The sequence below is a fragment of the Drosophila elegans genome, unplaced genomic scaffold (genome assembly GCF_018152505.1).
Source record: "Drosophila elegans isolate 14027-0461.03 unplaced genomic scaffold, ASM1815250v1 contig_721, whole genome shotgun sequence".
NCBI classification, from domain to species: Eukaryota; Metazoa; Arthropoda; class Insecta; order Diptera; family Drosophilidae; genus Drosophila; species Drosophila elegans.
The window spans coordinates 286,492-314,016 of NW_024546078.1; the positions used below are offsets into that span (position 1 = coordinate 286,492).

General features: G+C 43.7%; 2 protein-coding genes across 6 annotated transcripts in view; one reads left to right on the forward strand and one right to left on the reverse strand.

Annotated features, from left to right (window-relative positions):
* LOC108141555 (zwei Ig domain protein zig-8) overlaps positions 1-19,543 on the reverse strand; it is a 72,256-nt gene extending 52,713 nt beyond the window's left edge. For all 5 annotated transcript variants that reach the window (XM_017264998.2, XM_017264995.2, XM_017264997.2 and 2 more), the window contains exon 1: positions 18,804-19,543. The gene's annotated coding sequence lies outside the window, so the exon portion shown is untranslated. The remainder of the gene's footprint in view (positions 1-18,803) is intronic.
* Positions 19,544-24,708: 5,165 nt separating this feature from the next.
* LOC108141554 (odorant receptor 42b) lies at positions 24,709-26,047 on the forward strand. The gene is made up of 3 exons (XM_017264993.2): positions 24,709-25,475; positions 25,534-25,891; positions 25,956-26,047. The coding sequence occupies exons 1-3, from the start codon at positions 24,709-24,711 to the stop codon at positions 26,028-26,030; spliced, it is 1,200 nt and encodes a 399-aa protein (XP_017120482.1). The 3' UTR covers positions 26,031-26,047.
* The last annotated feature ends 1,478 nt before the right edge of the window (positions 26,048-27,525 follow it).

Below are 27,525 nucleotides of genomic sequence, written 5' to 3' on the forward strand. Positions count from 1 at the left end.
TGCATTAAATCCAAGTCCATTTAAATGTTTTATGACCACTGAGTACCCTGCGTGATAGTACAAAAAATGCCATCCAATTCGAAATCGAAAACGAAATCGAAATCCATAAATAAATCTTTATTGTTCGATTTTTTAGGTTTCGCCGGCAGTCGAAGCCGAACAAAATGCGAGCTGGCCTAACCAGTTGTTGTAATACCCTGTCAGTGATTTCCGGCACGAGCCTCGACCGTGTTCACCTCCGTGGTCCGAGTCGTTGCTACCCTCGGTCCACTTGTGTACTGGGCAGGCCCACAAAATGCTTAATAAGCAGCGCAGCTGTCAACAGTTTGTTATCCATTTTGCTGCCGTTGACTCTTGGTTTTCTGCTTTTTTGCGGTTTTGAAAGGGCCGATGTTCGGTGCGCCGGCCACAAAACGTCGGTCATCAAAAGTTATTGTGCCGTGGTCGGCGCTATCAATTTCTAGCTCAGTGATCTCTTAGCCGGAAGTGCTTAACGCAATTGACGAAATTGCGGACGCAATAAACCGGGGAATGGCGTCGAGCAAAGCGCAGCTGGAGCGGCCAAGGTACGAGTTTATCTAGGGCTGCAGGCAGGCGGCAAATTAATTTCAGTGGTCTGGAATCTCGCATCTCGCTGTCACGGGAGCCGCTGTTGTTATCAACGCAGTTGGCGCCTAGTGAAAATTAAGAGCTCTGGCCAGCGAAAGCCACAAGCCTGCTCGACTTGGCCTCGTTCATGTGCCTCAAGTTGCAGCTGCCGCCCAGCGTTTTGACAATAGTCAAAGCCCAAGCAGCTTAACAGCTCGGAGCCCTGTGGCACACTCTCTGCCCCACTCTAATTGCTTTCAATTTAATGAAAATTTTAATAGAAAAGCGCTTTAGCAGAAACAGTTGTCGCTCCTTGGGCTCGGGTCCCGTGTCCTCGCTGTGGCGTGCATAAAGTACATAAAGGACCCTGCCAGCGGGCTGGAGACATCCCGAAAATTGCGCCAAAACAATTTGCACTTAATATTGTGCAGGGAATTCACTTGGAACACACACAGGCCACCACACGCTACCCAGTGGGGCGGCACTTGATAATCCAAAGTTTACGTACTCGGCTATGTGAGCGTGCCTTTCATTTAAGTTTTGTATTTGCATTTGGCGCCCGAAACTTTTACTTGCTCGAGACAGGCAGCCAAAGCAATTGATGTTGCAGTCTCACTTGCGCGTCGGGTTCCATCTGCGTCTCAGTTTGTGGTTGCTCTGCTGCAGGAGCCTCCGTCCATTGTGAGCCGTTCGGTTGAGTGCTCTGCACAGGAATAGAGGTTGGAAGGACTGCCTTCGCGGTTCGAACGATTTGGAAAACACCGAACCTTGCCGACAAAGATCCGATCCTGGATGCTGGCTGCTGGCTGCTGGCTGCTAATGAAGACACAACCTCCAACTGCCGCATTCTGTTGCTTTGGCAACGGCCTTCCAAAATCGTCAGCCATAATTCTTGGCCACGGCAGTGTGCGCATCGATGAAGCCAATAAACATTGATGAATCACTTATAAATTGTTGCCATATTTCGAGAGCCCACCTCGCGAAATATGGGGCTTTGGTCGCGTCCGCCGCCCAATGGAGTGGAGTGAAATTGAAATTGATGACGTTGCTTCTGGCGAAGCTTCTGACTTGTCGCCGCTTAAATGCTGCCGAGTAAGAACTCCGGCTTCCCTGCCTGCCGCGATGTGGTTGTTTATTTACGAACATTAACAAAATAAATGACATGCAAATAAAAAGGCAAATGCGAACGCGAACGCGAAGCGACGTTGCTGTAAAAAAGTTTGAATAGACAAATTATTGTGATGCCGTGGGGCTGGAAAGTGGGCGGGGTAATCACTAATGGTAACTGTCATCCTTCAATCGGCAAACGCTAAACGCAATTCATTCAAAAACGTCCGCCACACAGAAAGGCAGCGGAAGTTAATGGCGGCTGATCGGGGATTGCGAGACATTTCTAATTTTGCCCGTTGATTGGTTTTAGCCAGGCTGGAGTAAGAACGATGGCTCTTGGTCACGTAATTAAGCGCAAACTTATTAATCGCCGTTTGACAACTCCCGCCAGATGGCTAATTAAGTCGAATTGCCTGCAAATCGGAATTTTATTTAATTGCTTTTCGCGACTGACGTTTCTTTTTCGTCCTTTGTTCTCTCCCCATAAAACTTGTTGTGCTGAATGGAGACAAGGCGTCGTCGAGTGTCCCGCGGTTGTGTCTTGCCATTCAAAGTGAAAATTTGGCAGCTTCAAAAAGGTTTCCCTCCCAAAACCCCGTGGAAGGGGCTAGGGCTAGGTGTTGATTTGATGCGGGATGGGGATGGGGATGGGAATGGAGATGGGGATGGAGGGACTCACCTCGTCGGTTGCCATTTGCGTTGCGGGAAAGAGCTGAGATGCCTGCCGTTGACAGTTTCAGGTGGGGGCGCTGAGTCGGTGGGCAGGCATTTACAAAATGTTATTATAATTATAATTTTGTGTGTATTTGCATATTTGCCTGCGCCAAAGGTTCAAGGGGAGGGCCGAAAGGGGTTGTGTGGCTGGCTGACTGTGGCAGCTGTGGGCTTAACATGGCAAAAGTTGTGCCGCGGCAAAGTTGGGAACGTTGTGAAATGTTTGCGGCAAGTGGCAAGCGGCAAGCGGCAGAGCAGGCTGGTACCTGCTGGTACTTTCCCCTGCTTCTGGTTGCCACTGCCGAGGTTACACCAGTGTTTTTAACAATTTTTCCGAGAGTGAGAGCTGTATGCTCGACAAGCTCAATAATTGTGATTGGGATGCAACAAGACATACATAGTAATTAATGCATACGGACACAATTGTGGGAGTTAAAAGCATTTTGATGGCTGGTGAAACAATCGATTCTGTCAATGGTCGAAGAATTCAGCATACATCGATGGTTTGGGCTCACCATCAATACTACCGCTCTAGAGAAATAGTTATACCACAATTTCAGTCAAAAGTTTGCAACTAAGTTAAGGAGACATTTATATTCAATGTTCATATATTCCCTGTCCGTTTCTACGCAAACTAGTCTCACATTTTTTCCAAAAGCTGTCCCATTGCAGGCATGAGTCGGAACGAGCGGGTCGGGCGACTATATCATATAGCTCGTATAGAAATATCGGATAAAAATAAGAAAAACATTAAGTATATTATTCGAAACAAGTCGGATTGGACGACTATAACATATAGCTCCCATGGAAAAAATCGGGAAAATAATTTTAAAAAATTAGAGTTTTGGTTTTAAAATTTTATTTTTTAATTTTTGAGTTATGGTTATGGTAATTAAAGAAATACGGCTTTAATTTGATAAAAATACGAAAACTATAGCATGTAGCTCCTATGGAAACAATTGGAAGACTACAAGAAATATCTCACAAAAAGAAGTTAATTTCTCTAATATAAAATTTGTTTATATTTCTTTAGACATAGTATTGGTTTAAGAGTTCAAAATCACCAGAAAACGAAATTATATAGGTGCCATACAAACGATCGAATAATTAAAGAATTTTAAAGAATATTTAATTTTTTGCAATAGCTGCAAGGGTATAAAACTTCGGCTTGCCGAAGGTTGCTTTTATTCTTCATTAACTTTTTTTTTAGTTATTCGACACATAGTAAAGGCTTGTTACATGGGATCAACCGGAATATAAAAAAAATAAAATGAAAAACAAATTTTTATTTTTCTAATTTAGAATTTATTTTTTTTTAAATAATGATGGCTTAATAGTTCAGAATAACGCTTTTTGATAAGTTCAGAATACGATAACATATAGCGGCCATAGAACGTTGTTAGTATAGTTAGCGTCAAAAAGAATAAAGTTTGATACCTTTGTTAATATCGATAGTGGTCACAATCGATATCAAAAATATATTTCTTAAAAAGAATTTTTAGAACCGATTTTCTAAGCTTGATTTTATAAATTTTCATAAATTTAAGGTGAAAATTTCTAAGCTGACTCTTTCTAATTTATAGGTAAAATTAAATATACTAGCCTCTTCTAAAATTAAGAAAAATGTCTTGAAGCTTAGATAAATTTTTACAGATATAGAAATCTACTTTTTTATACAGTATAAATATTTTTCTATTATTTACTTCTAAAATAAAGAAAATGCGCTTATAATAAGAACAGAATTGTTTAAAATGTATAGCCTAGGGGTTTATGTCTTGGAATTATCGGTAATTACTATCGATAATATCGATAGCCACCATCGCAAAGAAAAACTATCGATACTGCAATGTTTTCCCAGCCCTACTAGGTAGCAGTTTCACGTTATAAAGGTTAATTATGCATCGTACAGTAAGGCAAGAAATTACATTCTAGGCCAGGGCCAATCTGCAGCATATGTACTTGTTTAATTTATTGCTGCTCATGGCCTAAAAGCACTTGTTTTGGATTTCAAATTATGTCTGCATAAATACAGCATTTTCACTCGCACAATGTTTGCATATATGTACATATAAGGGCACGGCTATTTGATTGTAGTTTAATTAGTTATACTTTGCCAGCATTGAGTGCTTGCAATAAGTACGAAAGGGGTTTCAGAAATAAAATTATCCTTTACCTTCCGTGTTCTGCCTTTTACATGCATACATATTTGCTGATCCTGTTCCTTGAAGAGCAACTGTTGTTTTCGGAGCACGATGCATAGATAACCACGCCTGATATTTGTAATTTTGCGTATCCAAATGGCTTGAGAAGTAAAACCCGATTTCATGCAAAGCCCATCGTCAGCAATTGCATTTCTGCTGCATAATATCAACCCCGACTGCTCTCAGGAACCATTTGATACGCTTGTTTGTACCTCTGCTCGGCAGCTGGCAAATCGCGCCATTGCATTTGTTCTGGGGCTGGGTACAAATGTTACTTTTAATACATTGTCACTGCAATTGACATTTTGTCAAATGGCAATACAATGCGATTTCCCCTTCGATGCACCCCTCCTCTCCTCTCCACCACTGTTCACCCGGACACATGTGGCCGGGAACACAATCGTACGTATCTGGATCTCGTGCATTTGTATCTGTAAAGCAGCTTTTAATGTTGCGTAATAAATTGAAAAGTAAGCAAGCGTAAAGCACACACACAGATCCACCAGCAACATGGTAGGCCCACCCTGTGGGGGTGCTAGTGGGTGTAGCTGGGTTAAGGGTTTGACATTGGCAAGGCGACTATCACTTACAGACAGTCATAAAAGCAAGTTTAACAATGCCAGCTGCCGCGCTGTTGCTGATGCTGCTGCTGTTGCTGTTGCTTTTGCGACGATTGCTGGTGCAATTCAATACGAAGCACAAAGATACTTATTGAGTCCAACAGTGGGACTTGGAGCTGCTGGGATTGAAAAATCCCGCAGTCGCTTGATTTCGGGGCTGCTGGGAAAAATGTCAGTAGCTCAGTGCCAGATACCCGGGTACCCGCACTGCTGGCATTCAATTTTCAGCATCTCTGCGATTTGTTACTTGGCATCTCCAAAGCCCCGCCCGGCCATATTTAATGTCACGTATTTGATCAGAAAATTAAGGATCAAAAAGGCATTTGTGTAAGCATCTGAAAATGTTGTGATTTATTGCGCCACAGCCGGCTGGCCTGGCCAGCGCTCCTGGCCAAGCTGTTGGGATTTGCAGGGACACTGCCACACATCCTTATGGTGAACGAGACCAGCAGCTGCTGGGCCAGGGCTTCTGTCGCAGGCTCAGACTGTTTAGTTTTACACTGGGACGTGTACAATTTAATTTAATCTTTGGATTTTCCTCCGCACAAGCAGCTAACCCATGCGCTCGCTTTCCCGCTCCGGCGACACATAAATTTTGCACATGACTGGCGCCATACAAAGTGGAGGAGAAGAAAATATGGAAAATCTTTTCATTTTCCAGGTTCCTTTTGTGTGTTAGATTGCTGTATTTCATTTCATTTTATGTGGCTTCATTGACATTTTGAGGAGCCGGTGTTTCTCTGCGGGTGGAATTGTGTTTTCTCAATTATCTGAATTACCTTTGCCCACTATCCTCGACAGCCACTTACCAGAAAAAGTGATAAATCACTTAGCTTTGCGGATGTCCTTTGAGCAGGACAAGGGTTGTCTTACCGAGGCGAAAATGCCATGTCATTGCAATTAGCAAATGTGGCACAGAATATTTCAAATATTAATTAAATTTACGGATCTTCATCCGATAATAATCTGAAACAGGCCGCCATTCCACTCAACTCCACTCCACTCCACTCCACTCCTTGTCATCTCGTAGAGCAGTCAATTTAATTTGCTGAGAGCTATTGCTTTCCACGGCACGTAAAGCAATTTGAAATGAGCAACTGACGGGCAAATTTAATAAATTTTTCACGTTTCGAGAGCAGTGTGTGTGTCGGTCCGTGTCAACGAGAAAGGCCCGGCGAAAGCGATAGCCAACATAATTATGCCGTTTCATATTGATAATGATTCTTTCACATTGCTGCAATTATTGTCTGTTTATGCTAATTGAAAATCAATGGGAAATGCCATCGGGATAGCGCTTTTCCTGCTCATGTTAATGGCCATCGCCAGTCTATTTACCAATCAATCCCCCGCCACTCTATTTACACTGCAAATTAAGTAGGTGCTGGAGATGATGGCGGGCTGCAGTCAAATAAGCTGCAGCGTTTCGGCGGACGCGTTACATCCACCTTCGGGTGGCGAAAAAGAGCAAAAAGCTGGGCGCGCAAACATTAACCGAGCAAACAGTGCTTTGGGCAGAACAAATCTAGCTTTGGGTGGGTTTAATTGTGCTTTAAACTTTCACCATTTAACATTTGGAGCTGTGGCCGGGTCCGGGTTTTATTAAATACAAAACAAACACGGGGCGTATACTTAATTTACGTCCAAGCAGCCCGGTCCACAGCCACCAACAGGGCCATGGAGCTGGGGCTGGAGGCGGTTATTTTTGGTCTTTATGTCAAATGAAGCGTGCGAATGCCATAACGCCCCCAAAGCTTGACCATTATACGCGCAGCGCCGAGAATGTGCGCTGCAGGCCCTCCACATCACTCACCATGGGCGTCGCTAAGAGGGGCGAAGGGGGCTTTGTGTGTTCGCCCAACAAGTGACCAAAGACAGCCCAAAAAGACAAGCGCCGCTTGTTGATAAAGTCATCAGCCGAAAATCGATAAAGATAATAAAGGAAGAGGAAAAATACCCAGAAATATGTACAGCCCGATGTGTAAGTTGGTGTGACAGAGCCAGCGGAATCGTTACAAGTGCGCTTCCAGCCCGGTTTTATTCTCGTTTGCCGTTTTCGCTCCATTTGATCGGCGACCCTGAATGCGAAATTAATTTATTTCTTTAAAGACCAGCGCCAGCTGCCTGCTCCAGTATCCACCACCAATTTAACAAATTAGATACACGTGACGTCACTCTTAATTCTAATAGATATCAACTTCAACTGGCGTTTTATTCGCCGCACCGCTAAAATGTATTCACCATGGCGAACCGAAAGTGAGTGCCATCAAGGCTTTTGATGCGCAAACAAATAATAGAGCAATAAATTAAATTTGTGCGCAATATTTAAAAACAAATAATCGCTCGTGGTTCTGCGCATGTTTGCGAACACAGCCAGCAATTGCAGCCCCATAAATTATGCATAAACATTCATGCAAATCAACACTGCCAGCACATCGGTTCTGTTTGTGAAGATGTTAGGCGCAGCGGGTGGTTGGCGGTCAGCGGGGATCCGGTGTTTGAGTGTTCGAGGTTGGGACGGGGAATGCGAGTTCGACTCATAATCGAATTAGTTGCAATAAAGCACAAAATTAATTTCCGGTCCGCACTCCGCAAGCCACAAAACATAATTGCGGTGCTGGATGCTGGATGCTGGGTGCTGGGAGTGGGAGCATGCCATTCGGATCGGTCCACTTTTCGGGTGCACATATAACCTGTTCCAGTTCATAAAGCGTGGCGCTGAATGGCCAATCGCCCTATATGATAAAGCGCAGCATAAAGGGATAACGGCGCGGCAAGCCGCATCCCAATGCCCATAGTAAGCCGATATGGACCGACTGCCCGGACAAACGAGGCACATAAAGGGCGATTGCAGCGATACGAGCGGCAAACAATGAGGGACCCTGGGTTCTGAATCGGTGACATTCTACTGGCGCACAAACTTAAGATTGCGTCGCATACAAATTGAATTTTCTGGCTAGAGCGGCAGTTCTTTGTTTGAGCGGCAGGCAACGCAATCCCTCCTGGTCCGTCTGCGGATTATGCGGCAGCGTATTTACGCCGAAAGCCTCGGCATGCCTCACATTCGCCCCATAACATCTTTCAGCCGGCAGTCGCCATATTTGCGAACTTCTATGGCATACTTTCCCGGGTCGATTGTTGAAAGTTGCTCGATGCTGCATGAGAAATTCCTCCGCACTCGGTGTTGCTGCACACGGAGTTTGCCGCCTCCCATGCGTTGATGTTGATGGATCCACGCAGCCACCCAGCCATCCAGCCATCCAGCCACCCAGCCAGTTTTTCAGCCATCCTGGCAGCCCCTTCGGGCACTCAGCATGTATTGACTCTGTATTTCTTTCTGTGGTGCTGGCTTAATGGCACAGTCCCCTGCGGCCAGCCATATGCAATATTTCTCAAGTCCTTGGAGCGTCTGCCGAGGCAGCTCCTCGTCGGACCCGGCGATATAATCGACAGGCAGGCTGGCTGACTACTCCACCTCTTGGCTGACAGCCCACTTTAAAATCCACCAGGCAGCAGCTTAAAACTTTTGGACTGCGCTGTGTCTTTCTGTCCGACCAACTCACGCAGGCCCCGAAGTGCTATTACTAAAATTGAACACATCTATAAGTTGTCTTTTACCATTGACGGCTTGGCTCGCATACACACTCGAGCAAGCTCACTTAGACTCTTAGCCAGTGCTGTTGGCTTATCCTTTTTCCGGATAGATCTGTCCTTTTTTAAACGCTCTATGCCGGAAGCGTTTTGGGCTTGAAAGGGCTTAAAATTGGCATTAATAAAGTTATTTTGTTAACCTGATATACATACTCGAACAATTTGTGTTACGAAAATTTCTACGCATACAATGCCAAAGCCGTAATTAAACGGCAAAATGAGGACGGCTTATTCCGAATAGTAGGCCATTAGCTTTTGAAATTAGTTATTAAAATAGCTATAGTTAAAAATTTGAAACATAACCACAAAAAGTTGTACCAAAATCATAAGAAATTATAGTCAAATATTTTTCCCTTTTTATTTATTGTTTCCATATTTTTTTATTTTTTTCGGCTGATCTGCTCTGTCGGCCTAAGTTGGGTGCTGGCAGCACAGCGCTTGGCCACACAGGCGAACATGTGAGCGTAGAAGGCAATGCTTTTATGGTAATGAGCCCACATAACGTTCGCCAGCAAAGGAAAGCGAGGAAAGCATTTTGACACGACGCCCACATTTGATGGACGCGCAGCGGAACTTTCGTACGCACCCGCTCTGGAGCATCGGAGGCTTATCACATAACACTGAAGGGCTCCGCTCCCTGGAACATGACCTCCACCCCGTCCAAGATCTCTCCACTCGCAGCAAGTCGTCTTAAAGTCAGTGCAGGCGTGCAAACTGTTTATTTCCGCAATTTCACTTGAGAGTACTTTCGCCGCTAAATTGTTGAATGAGCGCGACTGGGGGACAGCTCCCGCTTCGCCTACGGCTCCTCATTGTGGGCCTGGTGCGGAGATCCGCGCCAAGTGCTTCGTCCGTCTCCTAGTTACACACACAACCAGGGACACATTTCATTTGAGCATCTTTTTTACGGCTAGCCTCACCCTTTGCAGACCCTTTTGTACTGGCGCTGGGAAACATTTTTAAATCTTGATGTCGTGTGCTCATTTCGCCCGTCCATTGTTTTTATTATTGTTGGCACTTACATGCTTTTTTGTGCCAGTGCCGAGAAGGCAACTTGATCTTTGCGCGCCACGAGGACCTTGAACCCTCTAACGAGTTGTAACGCGTAAGCACAAGACAAAGGATATTCAAAACAGTGGTGGAACCAGCTAACATATACTAACATACTAAGACAGAAAGCTTACTTCGGCATGCCTACATTTATGTACCCTTGCAACTATCACAAAAAATGTAAATTTCTGTATCGATTTGTTTTTCGTATATGCTTAAAAACAATAAATTAAATCGATAAAGGGATCCATTTTCGGGCCGTTTCAGGGCTTCTATCTAAATATTATTATTTAAGTGTAAATATGTTTTTGAAACCAAGCACCTACACCTTGCGTTTATGTTGAAAAAGATAAAAATTATGTCGTTTTTACGACTCACTTCCTATTTATTTTTAGATTTTATAATATTAAACACGAAATCTTTAAAAGAGTATATGCGTAAATGTTTGAGGACAACGAATTTTTCTAAGCAAACCTGTAACAATCTGACTTATAGTAATCATTAATTATACAAGTAGTAGTCTCCTTGCGCACGCATTCCGGTGCCCATCGGCCGTCCACAGTGATTAAAGGATTAACCGGAATATTAGAAAAAACAAGAAAGAAAGCAAACTTCGGCAAGCCGAAGATCATATACCCTTGCAGTTATTGCATGAATTAAATACTTTTGAAAGCATTTAAATTATGATTTACTTGAGTATATGCTGAAAAATATTGAAACTATGATGATTTGCAGCTCAATTATTAGATAGTTATTATACCCTTGCAGAGGGTATTATAATTTCAGTCAGAAGTTTGCAACGCAGTGAAGGAGACATCTCCGACCCTATAAAGTATATATATTCTTGATCAGCATCGCTAGTAGAGTCGATCTAGCCATGTCCGTCTGTCCGTCCGTCTGTCCGTCTGTCCGTCTGTCAGTCTGTCCGTCTGTCCGTCCGTTTATATGCAAACTAGTCTCTCAGTTTTAAAGCTATCTGCATGAAACTTTCCCAAAAGTTGTCTTTCTATTGCAGGTAGTATATAAGTCGGAACGAGCCGGATCGGACGACTATAGCATATAGCTCCCATAGGAACAATCGGAAAAATAAATGAAAAAAAATTATAACTTTGCTGTTTTTTAATTTTTTGTTTAGTTCTTCGACATATAGCAATGGTTAAATATTTCAGAATTATGGTTTAAATTTCATCAAAATTGGACGACTATAGCATATAGCTCCCATAGGAACAATCGGAAAAATAATTGAAAAAAAATTATAACTTTGCTGTTTCTTAATTTTTTGTTTTGTTCTTCGACATAAAGCAATGGTTAAATATTTCAGAATTAAGGTAAAAATTTCATCAAAATCGGACGACTATAGCATATAGCTCCCATAGGAACAATAAAAATATATAAAATAACTATCAAATAATTGAGCTGCAAATCATCATAGCTTCAATGTTTTTAAACTTATACGCAAGTAAATTATAATTTTAATGTTTTCAAAAATGTTTAATTCTTGCAATAGCTGCAAGGGTATATGAACTTCGGCTTGCCGAAGTTTGCTTTCTTTCTTGTTTTATATATTTTTATTATTTCTATGGGAGCTATATGATATAGACGTCAGATTTTGATAAAATTTAAACCATAATTCTGAAATAATTAAACATTGCTATATGTCGAAGAACTAAACAAAAAATTAGAAAACAGAAAAGTTATAATTTTTTTTCATTTATTTTTCCGATTGTTCCTATGGGAGCTATATGCTATAGTCGTCCGATCCGGCTCGTTCCGACTTATATACTACCTGCAATAGAAAGACAACTTTTGGGAAAGTTTCATGCAGATAGCTTTAAAACTGAGAGACTAGTTTGCATATAAACGGACGGACATGGCTAGATCGACTCTACTAGTGATGCTGATCAAGAATATATATACTTTATAGGGTCGGAAACGTCTCCTTCACTGCGTTGCAAACTCCTGACTGAAATTATAATACCCTCTGCAAGGGTATAAATATGATAAGAAATTTTAACTTCTTTTCCCACTTACTCGGTGAGTAAAAGGGTATATTGTATTCGTTGAAAAGTATGTAACTGGTAGAAGGAAGCGTTTCCAGCCTATATATACTTGATCAGGATCAATAAGCAAGTCGATCTAGCCATGTTCGTCTGTCTGTCCGTCTGTCTGTCAGTCTGTCTGTCTGTCCGTCTTTATGAATGTCGAAATCACGGAAACTATAAAAGCTAGAGATTTGAAATTTGGCATGCAGATTCTACTAATTTTAAAATCGAACTAATATTTTAGAATTTATAGGGCTAGTAAATCCTTTGCCGATGCTCTGCCGCTGCTCGGCCGCTGTGCTGCTCACATTTAACTTTCAGTGCTGACTCTGGCAGACGTCGCTACCTAAATCACGTTAGTTTTCTTTTGGCATTTGTAAGTGGTTAGCTGAGTAAATGGTATTTTCTTGTTTTAAATTAAAAATGCAATTACAACGCCCTAACAATTTTGAGCAACATTTGCCTGTAGTCGTGTTGAGCTCTACCCGGCATTAAAAAATCTCATCTAACTACAGCAAACGACCAACAAAAACTTCATATCCTCACCAATATTCATTTAGTTTTTTATTGTTTTGTAACAATTTCAGTATTCTGAAACTTAATATGGTTAAAATTATAGTATAGTAAAAACATTATTAGAGTATTTAATACGTATATTCTTGTTTGTCTTTGTTTAACATAGCGTAACTAACCTAGTGATAACCTATATCGTCCACACCTTCAACCATTGGTTAGTTAGCCTTAGCGCACTTTCTTAAAATACCACAAGTTGACAGAGGTGGACAGGTTACCATTGTTACACTACCTTCTAAGGGAATACATATAATTGAAGATTTCCTTATAATCATTATTTAAAACAAGAAAGAAAGCAAACTTCGGCAAGCCGAAGTTCATATACCCTTGCAGCTATTGCAAGAATTAAACATTTTTGAAAACATTAAAATTATGATTTACTTTCGTATATGTTTAAAAACATTGAAGCTATGATGATTTGCAGCCCAATTATTTGATAGTTATTTTATATATTTTTATTATTTCTAAGGGAGCTATATGATATAGACGTCCGATTTTGATAAAATTTAAACCATAATTCTGAAATATTTAACCATTGCTATATGTCGAAGAACTAAACAAAAAATTAAAAAACAGAAAAGTTATAATTTTTTTTCATTTATTTTTCCGATTGTTCCTATGGGAGCTATATGATATAGTCGTCCGACTTTGATGAAATTTAAACCGTAAATCGGAAATATGTAACCATTACTAAATGTCGAAGAACTAAACAAAAAATTAAAAAACAGCAAAGTTATAATTTTTTTCATTTATTTTTCCGATTGTTCCTATGGGAGCTATATGCTATAGTCGTCCGATCCGGCTCGTTCCGACTTATATACTACCTGCAATAGAAAGACAACTTTTGGGAAAGTTTCATGCAGATAGCTTTAAAACTGAGAGACTAGTTTGCATATAAACGGACGGACAGACGGACAGACGGACATGGCTAGATCGACTCGCCTAGTGATGCTGATCAAGAATATATATACTTTATAGGGTCGGAGATGTCTCCTTCACTGCGTTGCAAACTTCTGACTGAAATTATAATACCCTCTGCAAGGGTATAAATATTAAAATTTCTATTTATATGAGCATATGTTTGAAAATATTGAAGCTGTGATGATATTTAGCTGAATTATTCAATCGTTCCTATAACAGCTATATGATATCGTTTTCCCATTTAAAGAAAAAAAGCGGAAATCTGAACAATCAAATTGTTATTATGTCCATAAGAATTTGTAAAAATAATTCGAAAATAGAGGTCTAAATTTTTTTTTTTTGATATTCCGATTGTTTCTATTGGAGCTAAATGATATAGTCGAACGATTTTGATGAAACTTAAACCGTAATTCTGAAATGTTTAATCATTACTATATCTGAAAGAATTTAAAAAAAAATAAACAAGATTGGAAGCAAACTTCGGCAAGCCGATGCTTATATACTCTTGATTTTGATTTATTTGCGCATATGTTTAACAGGAGCTAACCTCGGCAAGCTGAAGTTTTAATACCATTGCAGAGGTTGCCGAATTAGCTTATATACTGCGCGAAATATCCTGAAAAGTATACAATTTTAAGCGATTTCACCCAATTGTTTTTACGGGAGCTATAGGATATAGGCGTCCGATCGGCACGCGCTTTTACCCTGATCAAGGAATGCATAAAAAAATACGACTTGGAATGATGTATGTCAAAAGCCTTAACACCGCGCGAAATATCTTTAATTCTTGCAAGTTATATCCGATTGTTCCTTTGGGAGCTTGATCCTGATCAAGAATATATATACTTTATGGGGTCGAAAACTTATGACCAAAATTATATTACCCTCTGATTGTTCCCATGGAAGCTATATGATACAGTCGTCCGATTTTGATGAAATTGAAACCACAATTCTGGAATATTTAACCATTAATAGTAGAAAAACTAACCGCGAACGGACAGACGGACATGGCTAGTGATGCTGATCAAGAATATATATACTTTGTAGGGTCGGAAATGTCTCCTTCACAGCGTTGCAAACTTTTGACTGAAATTATAATACCCTCTGCAAGGGTATAAAAAAACGATGAAAAAATCCTATCTTTATAAAAAACAAAAGTACCTTACATTTTTGTGCATCTATTTATGCCTGTGAAGGAAATAATGCGTGCAGGCAGTGAAGGAAATAATTGTCGATGAAGGAAAAATAGAGTACGCAAATATATAAATAAATAGAAAGCAATATGTTGGGGGAGAGCCAAAGAAAAATGTAGGATTCTCTTCACGACAACAACATTTTAGTGTCAGTATGTTGTTTGCTGCCCTGACAAAATGGCTTCAATAAAAACACAAAGTAAAGCGAAAGCAGAAAACAGAAAACAAAGGTTTTCAGAGAAGACAAAGGAACTTTTCTCAACACACTGAGCACACAGGGTAATTCTTAGTTAACGAGCAACCGAAACGTATCCACGCTCAGCTTAATCCCCGAGGGAATCCACAGTGCCTGAATCCTAGTGGGAGCCCTGATTCACTCTCAACACACAGTGTGTTGCGCTGTTGTGTGTGTGCTTAGGACCCAGGACAGTCGAATAGCGCCTCTCTACGGTCGTTCTGTTAAAGCCTAATTGTGGGCAATTACTTGCTGCTCGACTAATAAAAACGTTAGAGATATTTGCGCATTTCAACTAATCATTTTCTGCTTAGGCCTAAGCAAACATTGCCAAAATTTAAGTGTCCAATTGAGTGGCCCCTACCGCTCGGTGCGTAAATTACACCCACACCCAGAACTCGGTAGTCCACACAACATCTCATTAGCAGGCGGCTGACACTGTTATTAATAATTCATTTAGTGCTAATATAATGTTTGTAGTTCGAACGGCACACATGACACAAAAGCACAAAGCACAGGACAGGGGACACGAAACCCAAGCTCTTTCGATAATTAGCCAATTTCCTGAATAATTCAGAACTCATCCGAAAAATACGCGAATGATACCTGGACAGCACCTGTGAACAGACGGAACTTGGGCCATCAATCAGGATTGGTTTCCAGCCAAGCAGCTCGTGTAATTTTCCAGTCATCAAATCGCGTGGCCCACCTTCGTCTTTGGCTTGATTATGCAAAGTCCTCATTAAGGGCTTAATTTGCAAAGCTCCTGGCAGGCGATGTAATTTGAATTGGCTGCTCGACATCTTGCAGCCCATTGTTAATGTTTATGTTGGGGCTTAACTCAGTTTCCAGTCATAAAACCCGCCCAGCCATTTTGACGGATAAGCCGCTTTTTGATTGACTTCACATTCTTGAAGCCTGGTCCAGTTGGGTCCTACAATAGTATCTTTAACAATTCACATCCCATTTGCAAACTTTTGCATTTGTGGCCCGACAGATTGGGCCAAAAACTCGGACTGCAAGTTCCAATCAAACGGAAAGCACTAAAAGATGCCAGCCGATATTTATCTGCAAAGGGTCGCACAATGCGGGCTGCACACAATGCCAAAAAGATAAGCTAGCCAGGCCGGAGTAAAAGTCACAAAAATAAATGGAAATTAAAAGTTGGCAGAGTCCTGATTGGACTGCATCCTTTCCGGGGCCCTGAAGGACATTCGAATGGGCAGCAGGGCCTTAAATTATGCTTAGCCCTGCATCGGCAAAGGGGCGAACGCTTGTGCCGAGATTGAATAAAGACCACAAAATGGCGCACTTTCAAAATTCCGGATTATGCTGATGCCTCTGCCAAATGCAATATTCTAAGGGAACATCTGGTGTGGGGCCCTCAACTGGCGTGTACGTGCGTTCGCGGCTTGGTTAACATGACATCATCGAGCAATGAACGGAGTCTAATGAATAAAAATGAGTTTTAAACCAGAATAAAAACAAAGCCTTTCGCCGGAGACACAATCAAGTCAAATGAAGCAGAGACGGGGAAGCCGTAGCAGGCTGCCAGCCAGTCTACGCACTGATCCAGTGACTCGGGTAGGCAGCCGGCCAAGTAGCGTGGCTCATAACTAAATGGGAAACTTACACGACGTCCAACGGGGCTTTGTCCCATTTAAGTTTTTGCTGTGGCAGCAGCCAGAGCAGCGCCTTCTTTTTCCGACTTGCTCGTCGCCTCTGCCTTGTAATCCGTTATTTAAATATTGTTTGTTATACCCTTGCAGAGGGTACTAGAATTTGAGTCAGAAGTTTGCAAAGCATTAAAGGAGACATTTCCGACCCTACATTCTTGATCAGCATCACTAGGAGAGTCAATCTAGCCATGTCCGTCCGTCCGTTTATACGCAAAATATAACTATAACAAACGCTATAACTTCTTTAATTTTCAATTATTTTTGTTATATTTTTGGATAATTTAGATTTATGCTATTAATTCTTATTAAAGTCGGAAAACGACATCATATAGCTGTCATAGGAACGATCGAACAATTTAAGTGAAAATAAATGGTTTTCAATGGGTACTCATATAATTCTAAATTTAGATTTTTAATTTTTGCAATAGCTTCAAGGGTATATAAACTTCGGCTTGCCCAAGTTTGCTTTTCTTCTTGTTTTTTATTTGGCTTCGCTATTATGCTTGTGAGTATTTTGTATAAATAACTATGATCCGGACGTGGCTCAGAGCAGAGCAAAAAGCTAGCCTGAAATGGCACACACACTTGCGAGGATTTGCAAATGCACACAATTAAATCAAATCAAGTCGAGACGGAACAACAAAATGTCGAGTAAGGCGAGTTCTTCCATGTGTTGTTTTTTGGTAGAGCTACAATTTAAATATTTGCTGTGCCATGGCAATGCCCAGGAAAGCTTACATTTCGACTCCACTCAAGGACCAAACAAGTCGGGCGGCCACGGGGCGTAAGATAAACACCCATTACGCATACGCCTGGGTCTGCATCGCTCATTAGCCGCACACCAAGTGTCAAAACAGAAGTCGTAAAACAGGCCCCTACCTGATAGTTCTAACGGTAAGGCAGGGCTATAGGAGGGGCGTGGCCCACCAACACAGCGCCGCACAGATACCGTCGGGCCTTGGCATCCTGCATGTCAGGCCCCGAGGAGTCGAAACGCTCCTGTTCCCGTCCTGCCGCCCCACTGGTCCGATGACAGTCCAGTATTGGCATGTGACCGCCGCGTCCCACTTCCTGCCACATGGACGACCTTTGCTCCTTGCACGTGTGAGTGTGCGTGCGCGCTTTCAAATATCAAACTCGCATTAAATTTGACATCGAAGCGGAAATACATTTAATTGCTTTCTGCGTGGCCGTTTCCCCGACGTCCTTGCAAGCTTAATCACACGGCCACCACCCAAACACACACGCATCCCAGAGCCGGGGGCTCCGTCACATATACACGACAGCGACTTTCGCCATTAGCACCCGTCTCCAAGGGATTCGTTTACAAATATTTGGCTTTTCTAAGCAATTTTCATGTGCTTTCATTTTGTCATTTCACTAGAAAGCCGTCGGGCCCCCGATCCCCCATTTGCATGCGCCACTGTGTGTATGTATAAATGCTGGCGAGCAGTCTTAGGTCGGGCTTACTCTTGAGGTCTGGGCTGGCTGTGCCATTATCGCGTCGAGTTTGTTTACGACACGTTGCCAAAAAACAATTGTTGAGGCTTTGATTGACCCAACATCATTTTAATTATAAGAAATCACTATTCTACTTGGCGGTCTAGATAAGATAACATACATCTCAAAGTGAATATAATTTATGGTTACATTTTGACAGTAATTTTAAGCGAATGTATACGACTCAGAGGAAAGCAATGTCTTGGTTATGACTCGTTTTGTAGTAATGGTTCCCAAGGGTCGATGCTCTTACTTCGAGATACGCTTTATCCAGCCATTTAACAGCAAAATGTGTCCTCAAAATAAATTTTGCTGGTCAGAAAACAGTTTGTTTGCAAATAAACAAGATGTGGTACCTGCAATTTGAACAATGATATTTTATATCAAGATTACAAGTTTACTGAACCGCTTCCAACATCTGAAACTCAGTTTAGCTTCCTCCAACACTTTATTGCAACCTACGATAAAACTTCTTATACCTTCACCGATTGATAACCAACCCATTAAGTCAGCCTCCTCCCCGCGGGGATGAGGATTCCATTGACCTGCCGTAAATGATGTGTTTTCATGCGACGTTCGTGTTGTGTGTTGTGTGTTTGACATCAGCCAAGCCTGTGCTTGCCGCAGGCCATAAACCAAAGCCCAAACTTCCAAATCCCGCATAAATAAGTTAGCTCGGTACAGAGGCAACACGGAGCAGGTTAAAGTGAGGCAACGTGTCATACTCACATGCCAGAAACGGCCAACTGTGGATGGCTTTTCGGACGCAGTTGAGTCCGGAATGAATGCTGAGGAGGACTCCGATGGCCTGTGTCCTGTGTCCTGTGCATTTATCTAGCTGCCGGCACTCGCGACTTTCGCTCGGCGGTGACAGCAACTGGGCTTATCGGTAAGAGGCTCCACTGGCACCAGAGCCACCGACGGACATACGTTTGCACCACTCACACACCGGCACTGCTCGGATGCAATGCGATTTGGGCCAGAGTAAAAACAAAACGACAATGCAGCCGCACATTTCACACTTGTCACTGCCGCTGCCTGTTTCTCGGCTCTCTGGTTCTGCCGTTTCTGTTTCCGTTTCCGTTTCCGCTTTCACTTTTTGTCACCGCTGACTTTTAGTTGCGGAGCGGGGGCTGATGACTTGGATCGTCTTCCGCCCGCCACACAGCGATATCACGAGCGCAAGTGCGTTTGCAGGGATAACACCGCGCCAGCACCACGGAACACACAAGCTGAACTTTCTACGCGCGATAATTCTCGATAATTCCAAACACACTTTTGCCGACGGAAAGTCGTAGCTTCAGCTTCAGCTTCAGCCTCAGCCTCAACTTCAACTGCAACCTCAGCCCCTCACTCGGTGCGGCCTTGTAGTTGTTGTTCGAATGGTCTGCCAGTGTTCGCTGTGTTGTTGTTGCCAATGGCTTCGAGCGATGCCGTCGCTTCCGCAGCGTGCACAGCTTTCGACGAGCAAACGAAGTGGACTGCCAGGACGACCCGCGCCGACCAGGACCCAGTGCGACTTCGGGAACGGCTCGCGCTGGAAGGGAGCGTCCGCACATGCGCCTGGCTCGTCTGAGCGAAAGCTCCCGCCAGCCGCCAGCTTTCAGGTTAGCGACACGATCCGACCTCACCCGACAGCCGCGACAGCCACGACAGCCGGGACAGCCTTCCATCGCTTCCAGGATACGGGCTCAGTGGCTTAAGAGAGTCCCTCCGAGGCAACTCTCTTAGGTCCCCTCGAAGGGACTCCGGACTCCTTGTGGCCAAGATGCCCAAACTGTGTCACATTTGCGAACTGAACTCGCATTGCCAATGTCACGTGCCGGAGCGCTTGGCCGCCGAAAGACCGCAATAGCCGGGCCTCCGATGAGGCTGCACCTGAGGGGGACCGAGGGCCTCTAGCGAATCAGTGTCCTCAAATTGATATCCTAATGCAACTGGCAGTCAGATGAGCTACCGACTGACTGCCGCAAGGAGGACCGCAACTTGCAACTAAACTTTTGCGGTGACCAAGCGAGAACATGGAGTGAGTCCCCCGACCAACTGACAACTACAAGGACAGCCATCGCTGGCCACCAGAATGCCGGATAAGGGCTACGATATGGTGGAGCGGTGTGGCGCTGGGGCGATGGTCGCCAAATCGGCTGCCCACATGCCGCTTGTCGTTTTCCATTAGTGTGCCGACCAACCTCAATGATTTCTTACTTGCAGCGCGCAATTTGTTCGCTGCTATGCTGGATGTGGGTGTGCCAGTGTGCGGGTGTGCGGGTGTGCGGGTGTGCGAGTGTGCGGGTGTGCTGGTGTGGCAGGGGGCATAATCGCATTCGCATTGGGTTTCGAGTGCTGGAGCATCCGTGAGTCGACCAATGCGTTCCGAGTGGGGTCGCCGTCTTAATCTGTGAGTGGGTCAGGGCGCGTGTGTGTGCGCCTGTGTTAGCGGTCGGGTAAAAAGTCCAGGAAATTGCTTTTGCATGAGCGCTTTGGCGCGGGGAGGGCGGAAGAGCGGAGGAGCGGAAGAGCGCCAGATAGCCGGACGCTCGTCCTGGCCATAAAAAGGAAGCTGTGGCGATTGCGAAAGAATTGGCAATTGAGTAGGATCGCAAATTGTATAAACTGGCATCGATAGGCGGGCGTTGGCCTTCAAGTATCCTTAATTAAGAGGCAGCGTCGCCAGGAGATATTGGCGCTGCATAATGCCTTCGGGGATTTAAATGTTCCGAAATGAATTGTTGGCACTGTGCTGAAAATATAACAGCCACAGCTGACATCTGGCTCCGAGTTTTTTGCTGGCTCGCATGCTGGCCAGCCATTTAGTCAATGGTCAATATGCTCGATTCATTCACTTTGACCCCGTTCAACTTTTGTCGTCAGCCGTGCTCGATATGATTTCGTGTCTACGCCACCCACTGTCCACAGTCCACTGTCCACTGTCCTCTGCACTCTGTTCGCCTGTCCTGTCGACACTATCAGTGTAATGTTTTGTTGTCCCCAAACGTAGTTTCTTTTTATTTTCAACTCGAATGAAAAATGTTACCTACCGTGTGCTGGCAGCAAAGAGAACAAATAAAAACAAAAAAGTGTTGATACGGGAGAGGAAACAAACTGTTGGGCCTACAGCAAGAATAGGCCTTACATCAATTGAGTAAGCAGTCGTAACTGAATCGAAAATGACCTGAGGCTGCACCATGTTGATGAATATTAGCAAAATATCTGTTTTTTTGGGTACATAAAAAATTCACTCATGTAAAATTAGATGTGATTTAATGCCGAATAGCCATTTAACAGGAGAAGGAAAACTACTTGGATCTCAAATAGTTTTCACCCAATCGAAAACCTCAAGCAGTTATTAATAGTATCTTTGAGCGATATTCGCTCGAGTTAGACTCATATATGGGTGGTAAGCTCATTCCTTGATTGACGTAAACATTACGTAATTAATTCGATTCAACTAGAAACTTTCAATTATCCAAGCCGAGCAACTGCAGCTCATTGACAGGACCGGTCTGTATAAACTGTTGAGCAATGAAATCACTCGGAACTTGGTATACAGTGCGAGATGGTTGAAATACCCCATACACATAGGGGAACGTGGAACATGGGGCTGCATATGTGCATTTAACCCCCGTAATGTAGGGCTATTAAATCAATTTCGGTTGTTGCTCTTTTGCACTACTTTCACTTGCTGTCTGTCAGACAGTCAGGCAGTCAGGCAGTCAGGCAGCCGAGGTTGGCTGACTGCTTGCCTGACAGGCGGCACGAGTGGGGCTCGTGTCTGGGCCAAGTTAATGTCTAGGCTGACTGAGCATGCAATATTTAAAGAGTAAGCCAGGCCGCTTTCCAGGGAAATCAATGCCTACCCCTCCGGAGCTTTGGGTCCGCTTCCGTTCCTGTGTGCCCTGTGTGTCTATGCGAGGACAATAACTCAGCAAATCATTATTAAGTTCAAATATGCGAGGCAGCCGTGTAAATATTGACAGTGCAAAACAAATTACCTGATTACATTTGGGTCAAGCCATTTTTGACACCAAAGCGACACTCAATGTTCGTGTTGTTCTTCTTTGTTTGTGTGTGTCGAAACGGAACCCCACCCCCACCCACACTTCCACACTTACACAAGCAAACAAAACACCAACACACTAACTAGCAATATCATAGCAATCAGTTAGACGTATGTGCCCGTATACTCACGGGTCACACAGACAGAAATTAATTAAAAGTTTGTATGTTGCTGCAACAGAATGTCTAGCTTGTTTATTTGTCTTGCTGTGTGCGTGTGCGTTTGCGCTTGTCTGTGTTAGATGCAGCCATTGTTTTTTTATCCGCGATGTTTCCCATTTTTTATGTATTTTCACGACCTTGTAAGTTAACAATTTCGGGCGCTCACTCCGTCGCAATGTTTACAAAATAATAATGGCATTTACGACCCTGGTCTGGACTCGTCTACATGTGTGGCCGTGTGCGTGCTCATTTTGATGTCTGTGTGCTCAAGGGTCGCATTTTGCTGCTGTTGTTCCCGGTTGGGGAATTTTTTTTATCATAATTTCATTTGCCATAACCGGCTTGGCGGCACAGCAAAGGCAACTCATCAAAATGCATTTTCAGGGCAGTGGACCAGAATAAAATAATAATAAGCACACAATAATGGTTGTGGTTTTATACACTGTTTATAAAAGAATATGTGCTCAGCTAATACCTTCGCAAGCAGAAAAGACTGTAATTTAAAGAATTGAAAACGTTGTTTTGCCTGTATCTTAACTGTCGACTGTCAACATGTGTGGCTCTAGGATGTTTAATAATCTCGAGGACTCAGCGTAGGCTCCATTTATTTGCAACATATCAAATCAGATTGACACTCAGTTATCGTCCTCAGCGTACTAAAAGCTGTGTGTTCGGTGTGTTTGCCACCGAGAAAACTGACATCCTTCTCAAAAAGCTGCGCCGTATGCACTCATGTGAGTGCGTGTGGGCGGGGAGAAGTGGGCGTGGGAGCTCACCTCCACAGCTCGTGTGGAACGTCCCGAAAATGTGTGTAAGCCACTGCAAACATGTTCGCACTGCTGCGCAGGGCGGCATTAATTTCCGTTAATTAAAATAAATACGTCAAGCGATAATAAATGATGGCGTAGTATGAAGTGTACTTCACTTGCTTTAAAGCGATCCAAAAGACACACGCCGCCTTCAATTAGACGATTACTCCCAGCCCAAATACTGGCCCCGTTGTCCCCAACTCGTGTATCACCTTTTGGCTCCGCGTGGCGCAGCAATTAATGGGATAATTGACTTGGCCGCAGCCAACATAAATTTCTGCCACGGACAGCAGTTTGGCGATTTGAGGAGAATCTGCTCTGAAGGGCGTGTGCTTGTGGTCCACCCGTCGGTTAGTGCAGCGCATAAATTCTATTCAAAAGCTGCGATGGGTCGGTCCTGCCAGGCGTGCGATGTACAGTCTCACCTTGACAGGGGGAAGCTTGCCAAACAGTGGGGCCAAAATACAAATGACTGGGGAGCAGGCGACAATGACGGACCCGTGGAGCAAACGTAATCAAGTGTGCGAGCCCTGCAAGGCAAACAAAAGATTATCCTTGCCCTTGCCTGTGCTCCTTGGACACAGCACACACACTCAGTCAGGAAAGTAGCAACAGCTGCTCGGCAGACTTCTTCGTAGCCCGTTGATGTGGATGTGGATGCCCCTGCTATTGAAATGTTGCAGTAATGAAAAAATTGTCAACTTACACGGAGCAGGGCGAGGATGTGTGCTGCTGTAGCTGTAGCTGTAGCTGTGGCCGAAGCTGAAGCTGAAGCTGAAACTGAAGTTGAAGCAGACACTGAAGGTACGTTCAACAAAAGCGACAGCGACAACAAAACATGTGTCAACTGCCAGACATCCTGAGCAATATTAATAACACTCGGGGAACATATTTTTCATTAAAGCTGCACGGAGATGTCACCCAGGCGATACACAACACAATATGTGGCGTCGGAGCGGGCTTACGTTTTAAGGATGATTATGCAAAGCTTTCAGCACTCACTGGCCCACACGCTCACAGACTAGCAGGGGGAATTTAATAAATGTAGTTATAATGGCGATTAGCGGCCATTTTGCATTCCACCAGAGCGCAGATACGGCCTTTAAAAGTTTCTCGGATACAACCTCGGGCTGTGTGCTTTCCACCAGCCTTGACGCATTCGCAAACAAGCACTTGCCCCTCGTTGAAGTTGAAACAGCGCGGCTCACGATGCGTATGAGGAACGTCTTAATTGCCATTATGGAGCCGTCTGCGATTTTCGCCAGCCTTTTCATAATTTATGCAGACCGGAAAGCCAACATGTGGAAACAAGTACCGCCCGACTGATGCAGTTTTGAACTCAAAATCGTATCGAAATTCGGGAAAACATTGTCGAGTTTTCCGTCCGCTTTGAGCGCTCGAGTAAAGTGCTTTGACTGGTTAATTAAACATAACGTAGCGCAGCAGAGAAATTCTCAAGTGAATAATTAAAGAACGGAAAGTGGCTTAAACTTAATAAAAACTTTTCGAATTCATTGAAAACTTCATCTACAAAAATGTCACAAGTTCTGATAGCCACAAGCCTATAAAAGCCAGGCCCCAGAAACCCGCAGCACACTGGCCCCAAGATGGTCTTCAAGCTGATACGTCCGGCCCCGCTCACTGAGAGGGTTCGGTCCCGCGATGGCTGCATCTACCTTTACCGGGCCATGAAGTTCATAGGATGGTTGCCCCCCAAGGAGGGCGTGCTGCGCTACCTGTACCTCTTCTGGACGCTGATGACCTTTGTGTGGTCGACCACGTACCTGCCGCTGGGCTTCCTCGGCAGCTACATGACGCAGATCAAGTCCTTCTCCCCGGGCGAGTTCCTCACCTCGCTGCAGGTGTGCTTCAATGCCTACGGCTCATCGGTGAAGGTGGCCATCACCTACTCGATGCTCTGGCGCCTGATCAAGGCCAAAAGTCTGCTCGACCAGCTGGACCTTCGCTGCACCAGCATGGAGGAGCGCGAGAAGATCCACCGCGTGGTGGCGCGCAGCAACCACGCCTTCCTCATATTCACCATCGTCTATTGCGGCTATGCCGGCTCCACCTACCTCAGTTCGGTGCTCAGTGGCCGGCCGCCCTGGCAGCTGTACAACCCGTTTATCGACTGGCATGACGGCCCTCTCAAGCTTTGGGTGGCCTCCACCCTGGAGTACGTGGTGATGTCGGGCGCTGTGCTGCAGGATCAGCTTTCGGACACGTATCCGTTGATCTACACGCTCATTCTTCGCGCACACATGGACATGCTGCGGGAGCGCATCCGACGCCTTCGGTCCGACGAGACCCTGAGCGAGGCGAATAGCTACGAGGAGCTGGTCAAATGCGTCATGGACCACAAACTGATTCTGAGGTGAAAAAGCTTCAAAGCGCTTAGAGTTGAAGAGACTAACGTTCCCTTTGCCAGGCAGATACTGCGCGATCATCAAACCTGTCATTTCTGGGACCATCTTCACACAGTTCCTGCTGTGCGGCCTGGTACTCGGCCTCACGCTGATCAACGTGTTCTTCTTCTCGGACCTCTGGACGGGCATCGCGTCCTTCATGTTCGTTATAACCATTCTGCTTCAGACTTTTCCCTTCTGCTACACCTGCAACCTCATCATGGAGGACTGCGACTCCCTGACCCACGCCCTCTTCCAGTCCAACTGGGTGGGTGCCAGTCGCCGCTACAAGACAACGCTCCTGTATTTCCTTCAAAATGTGCAGCAGCCCATCGTATTTATTGCTGGCGGCATCTTTCCGATATCTATGAGCAGCAACATAAGTGTAAGTGCCTGCAAAAGTATTTCGTACTCCCGTCACTAATTCCCATTTTCTAAAACACCTTTAGGTGGCCAAGTTTGCCTTCTCCGTGATAACAATTACCAAGCAAATGAATATAGCCGACAAATTTAAGACGGACTGAGCTGATGTTAACAAGTACAATAAGTATAGTATACAATAAAGTGAATTTCAATATTTTCACCTTGAATTGCATATTTTCGGTACTGTCTTAGCCCCAAGAGAGGTGATTTTTTGTTTGCACACTACCTCTATTTATTATATTCTTTTGATTTCTTTTTAAATTTAAATTATAATTGGCCTGTTTAAGGGTGCATGAAATATAGATAATCATCACGGTGAATGCTTTCCAAGTTCACACGACAGACGGACAGACGGACATGGCGGAGATGTCTCCTTCACTGCGTTGCAAACTTCTGACTGAAATTATAATACCCTCTGCAAGGGTATAAAAACAAAAAAAAACGATTTTTACCGTTATTTCCCAAGAAATCGGTCTTGGTTGCAAGCTTTAACCTATTAAATCGTAATTAGGACCCTAAAATACATGGATCCTTTAAATTTAAAAATGATCGGACGTTGCGGCTTTTCCGGGGCAAAGCGAAAAAATCCGCGCCCTCCCTATTTGCTGTACGAATAACATTAGGAGTATTTTAAGTGTAAATAGGTTATTAATTATTAAAAGCTTAAATGTTTGAAGAATTGTATTTCATATCGATTCTTTTGTCAGTTACAACGGAAAAAACATTATTATTTGTGTTTTTGCAAGATAAAAAAATATTACTCTTAGAATATAACTTTTCTGGCCTTGATTGCCGCAAATTCAGCAATAATATCATTGTAGTCGAGTGATGCTGCTACTTCATTTTCGATAGATAGTATAGCCAAATTTGACAGCCTGTCTTGATTCATGGTTGTGCGGAGATAAGATTTTATCAATTTCAGTTTACTGAATGATCGCTCACACGAAGCCACGGACAATGGTAGAGTCAGCAGCGTCAGCAGCAAGTTCACCTGGCATCTTACGTTTCTTGATTCTCCTCTTCGAAATCGTTACGCCCATTTCTTCACACAGTTTTTTAGCTTTCAATATGACTGTGTCGCAAAGCCTAACTCTCCACGCTTTTATGTGGTCTGACAATGTCTCAAGTAATTCTGTCGCTTCGTAGATGGTGATCCCTTTGGTTTGGAACATTTTCTGTATTCTGTCAATAGAAGGGAGGAAATCTGCCCATAAGAGGAGCAGTATGTAAACAAACGCGCTCATAACCTAACACGTATACTGCTCGCTCTCTCTCTCTCTCTCATTCTCTGAACAAGAAAGTTTATTATGACGTTTCGAGCGTCCCTTTTCCTTTTGATCACATCATAAAACACTTACACTTGTATTCTATAGGGAGCATTACATGCGCAGCGCCGCGGGAAAATATGAATTCTCGAAACATACTTGTACATACATATATTGCTAGTCGGACTCGATTTAGCGCCTCTTAGATTTGGCGCCCGGGGCGCTTGCCCCTTTCGTAAAATCGTAATTCCAAATTAAAATCTATATATTGAATGTACATATATACAAAAATTGAATACTCTAAGTTTCGAATTAAATTCGTAAATGATTA

Coding starts and splice junctions, on each gene's coding strand:
- LOC108141554 (XM_017264993.2), top strand. CDS start 24,709: ATGGTCTTCAAGCTGATACGTCCGGCCCCGCTCACTGAGAGGGTTCGG. Junction 25,476..25,533: donor GACCACAAACTGATTCTGAG/GTGAAAAAGCTT, acceptor TTTGCCAGGCAG/ATACTGCGCGATCATCAAAC. Junction 25,892..25,955: donor CTATGAGCAGCAACATAAGT/GTAAGTGCCTGC, acceptor AAACACCTTTAG/GTGGCCAAGTTTGCCTTCTC.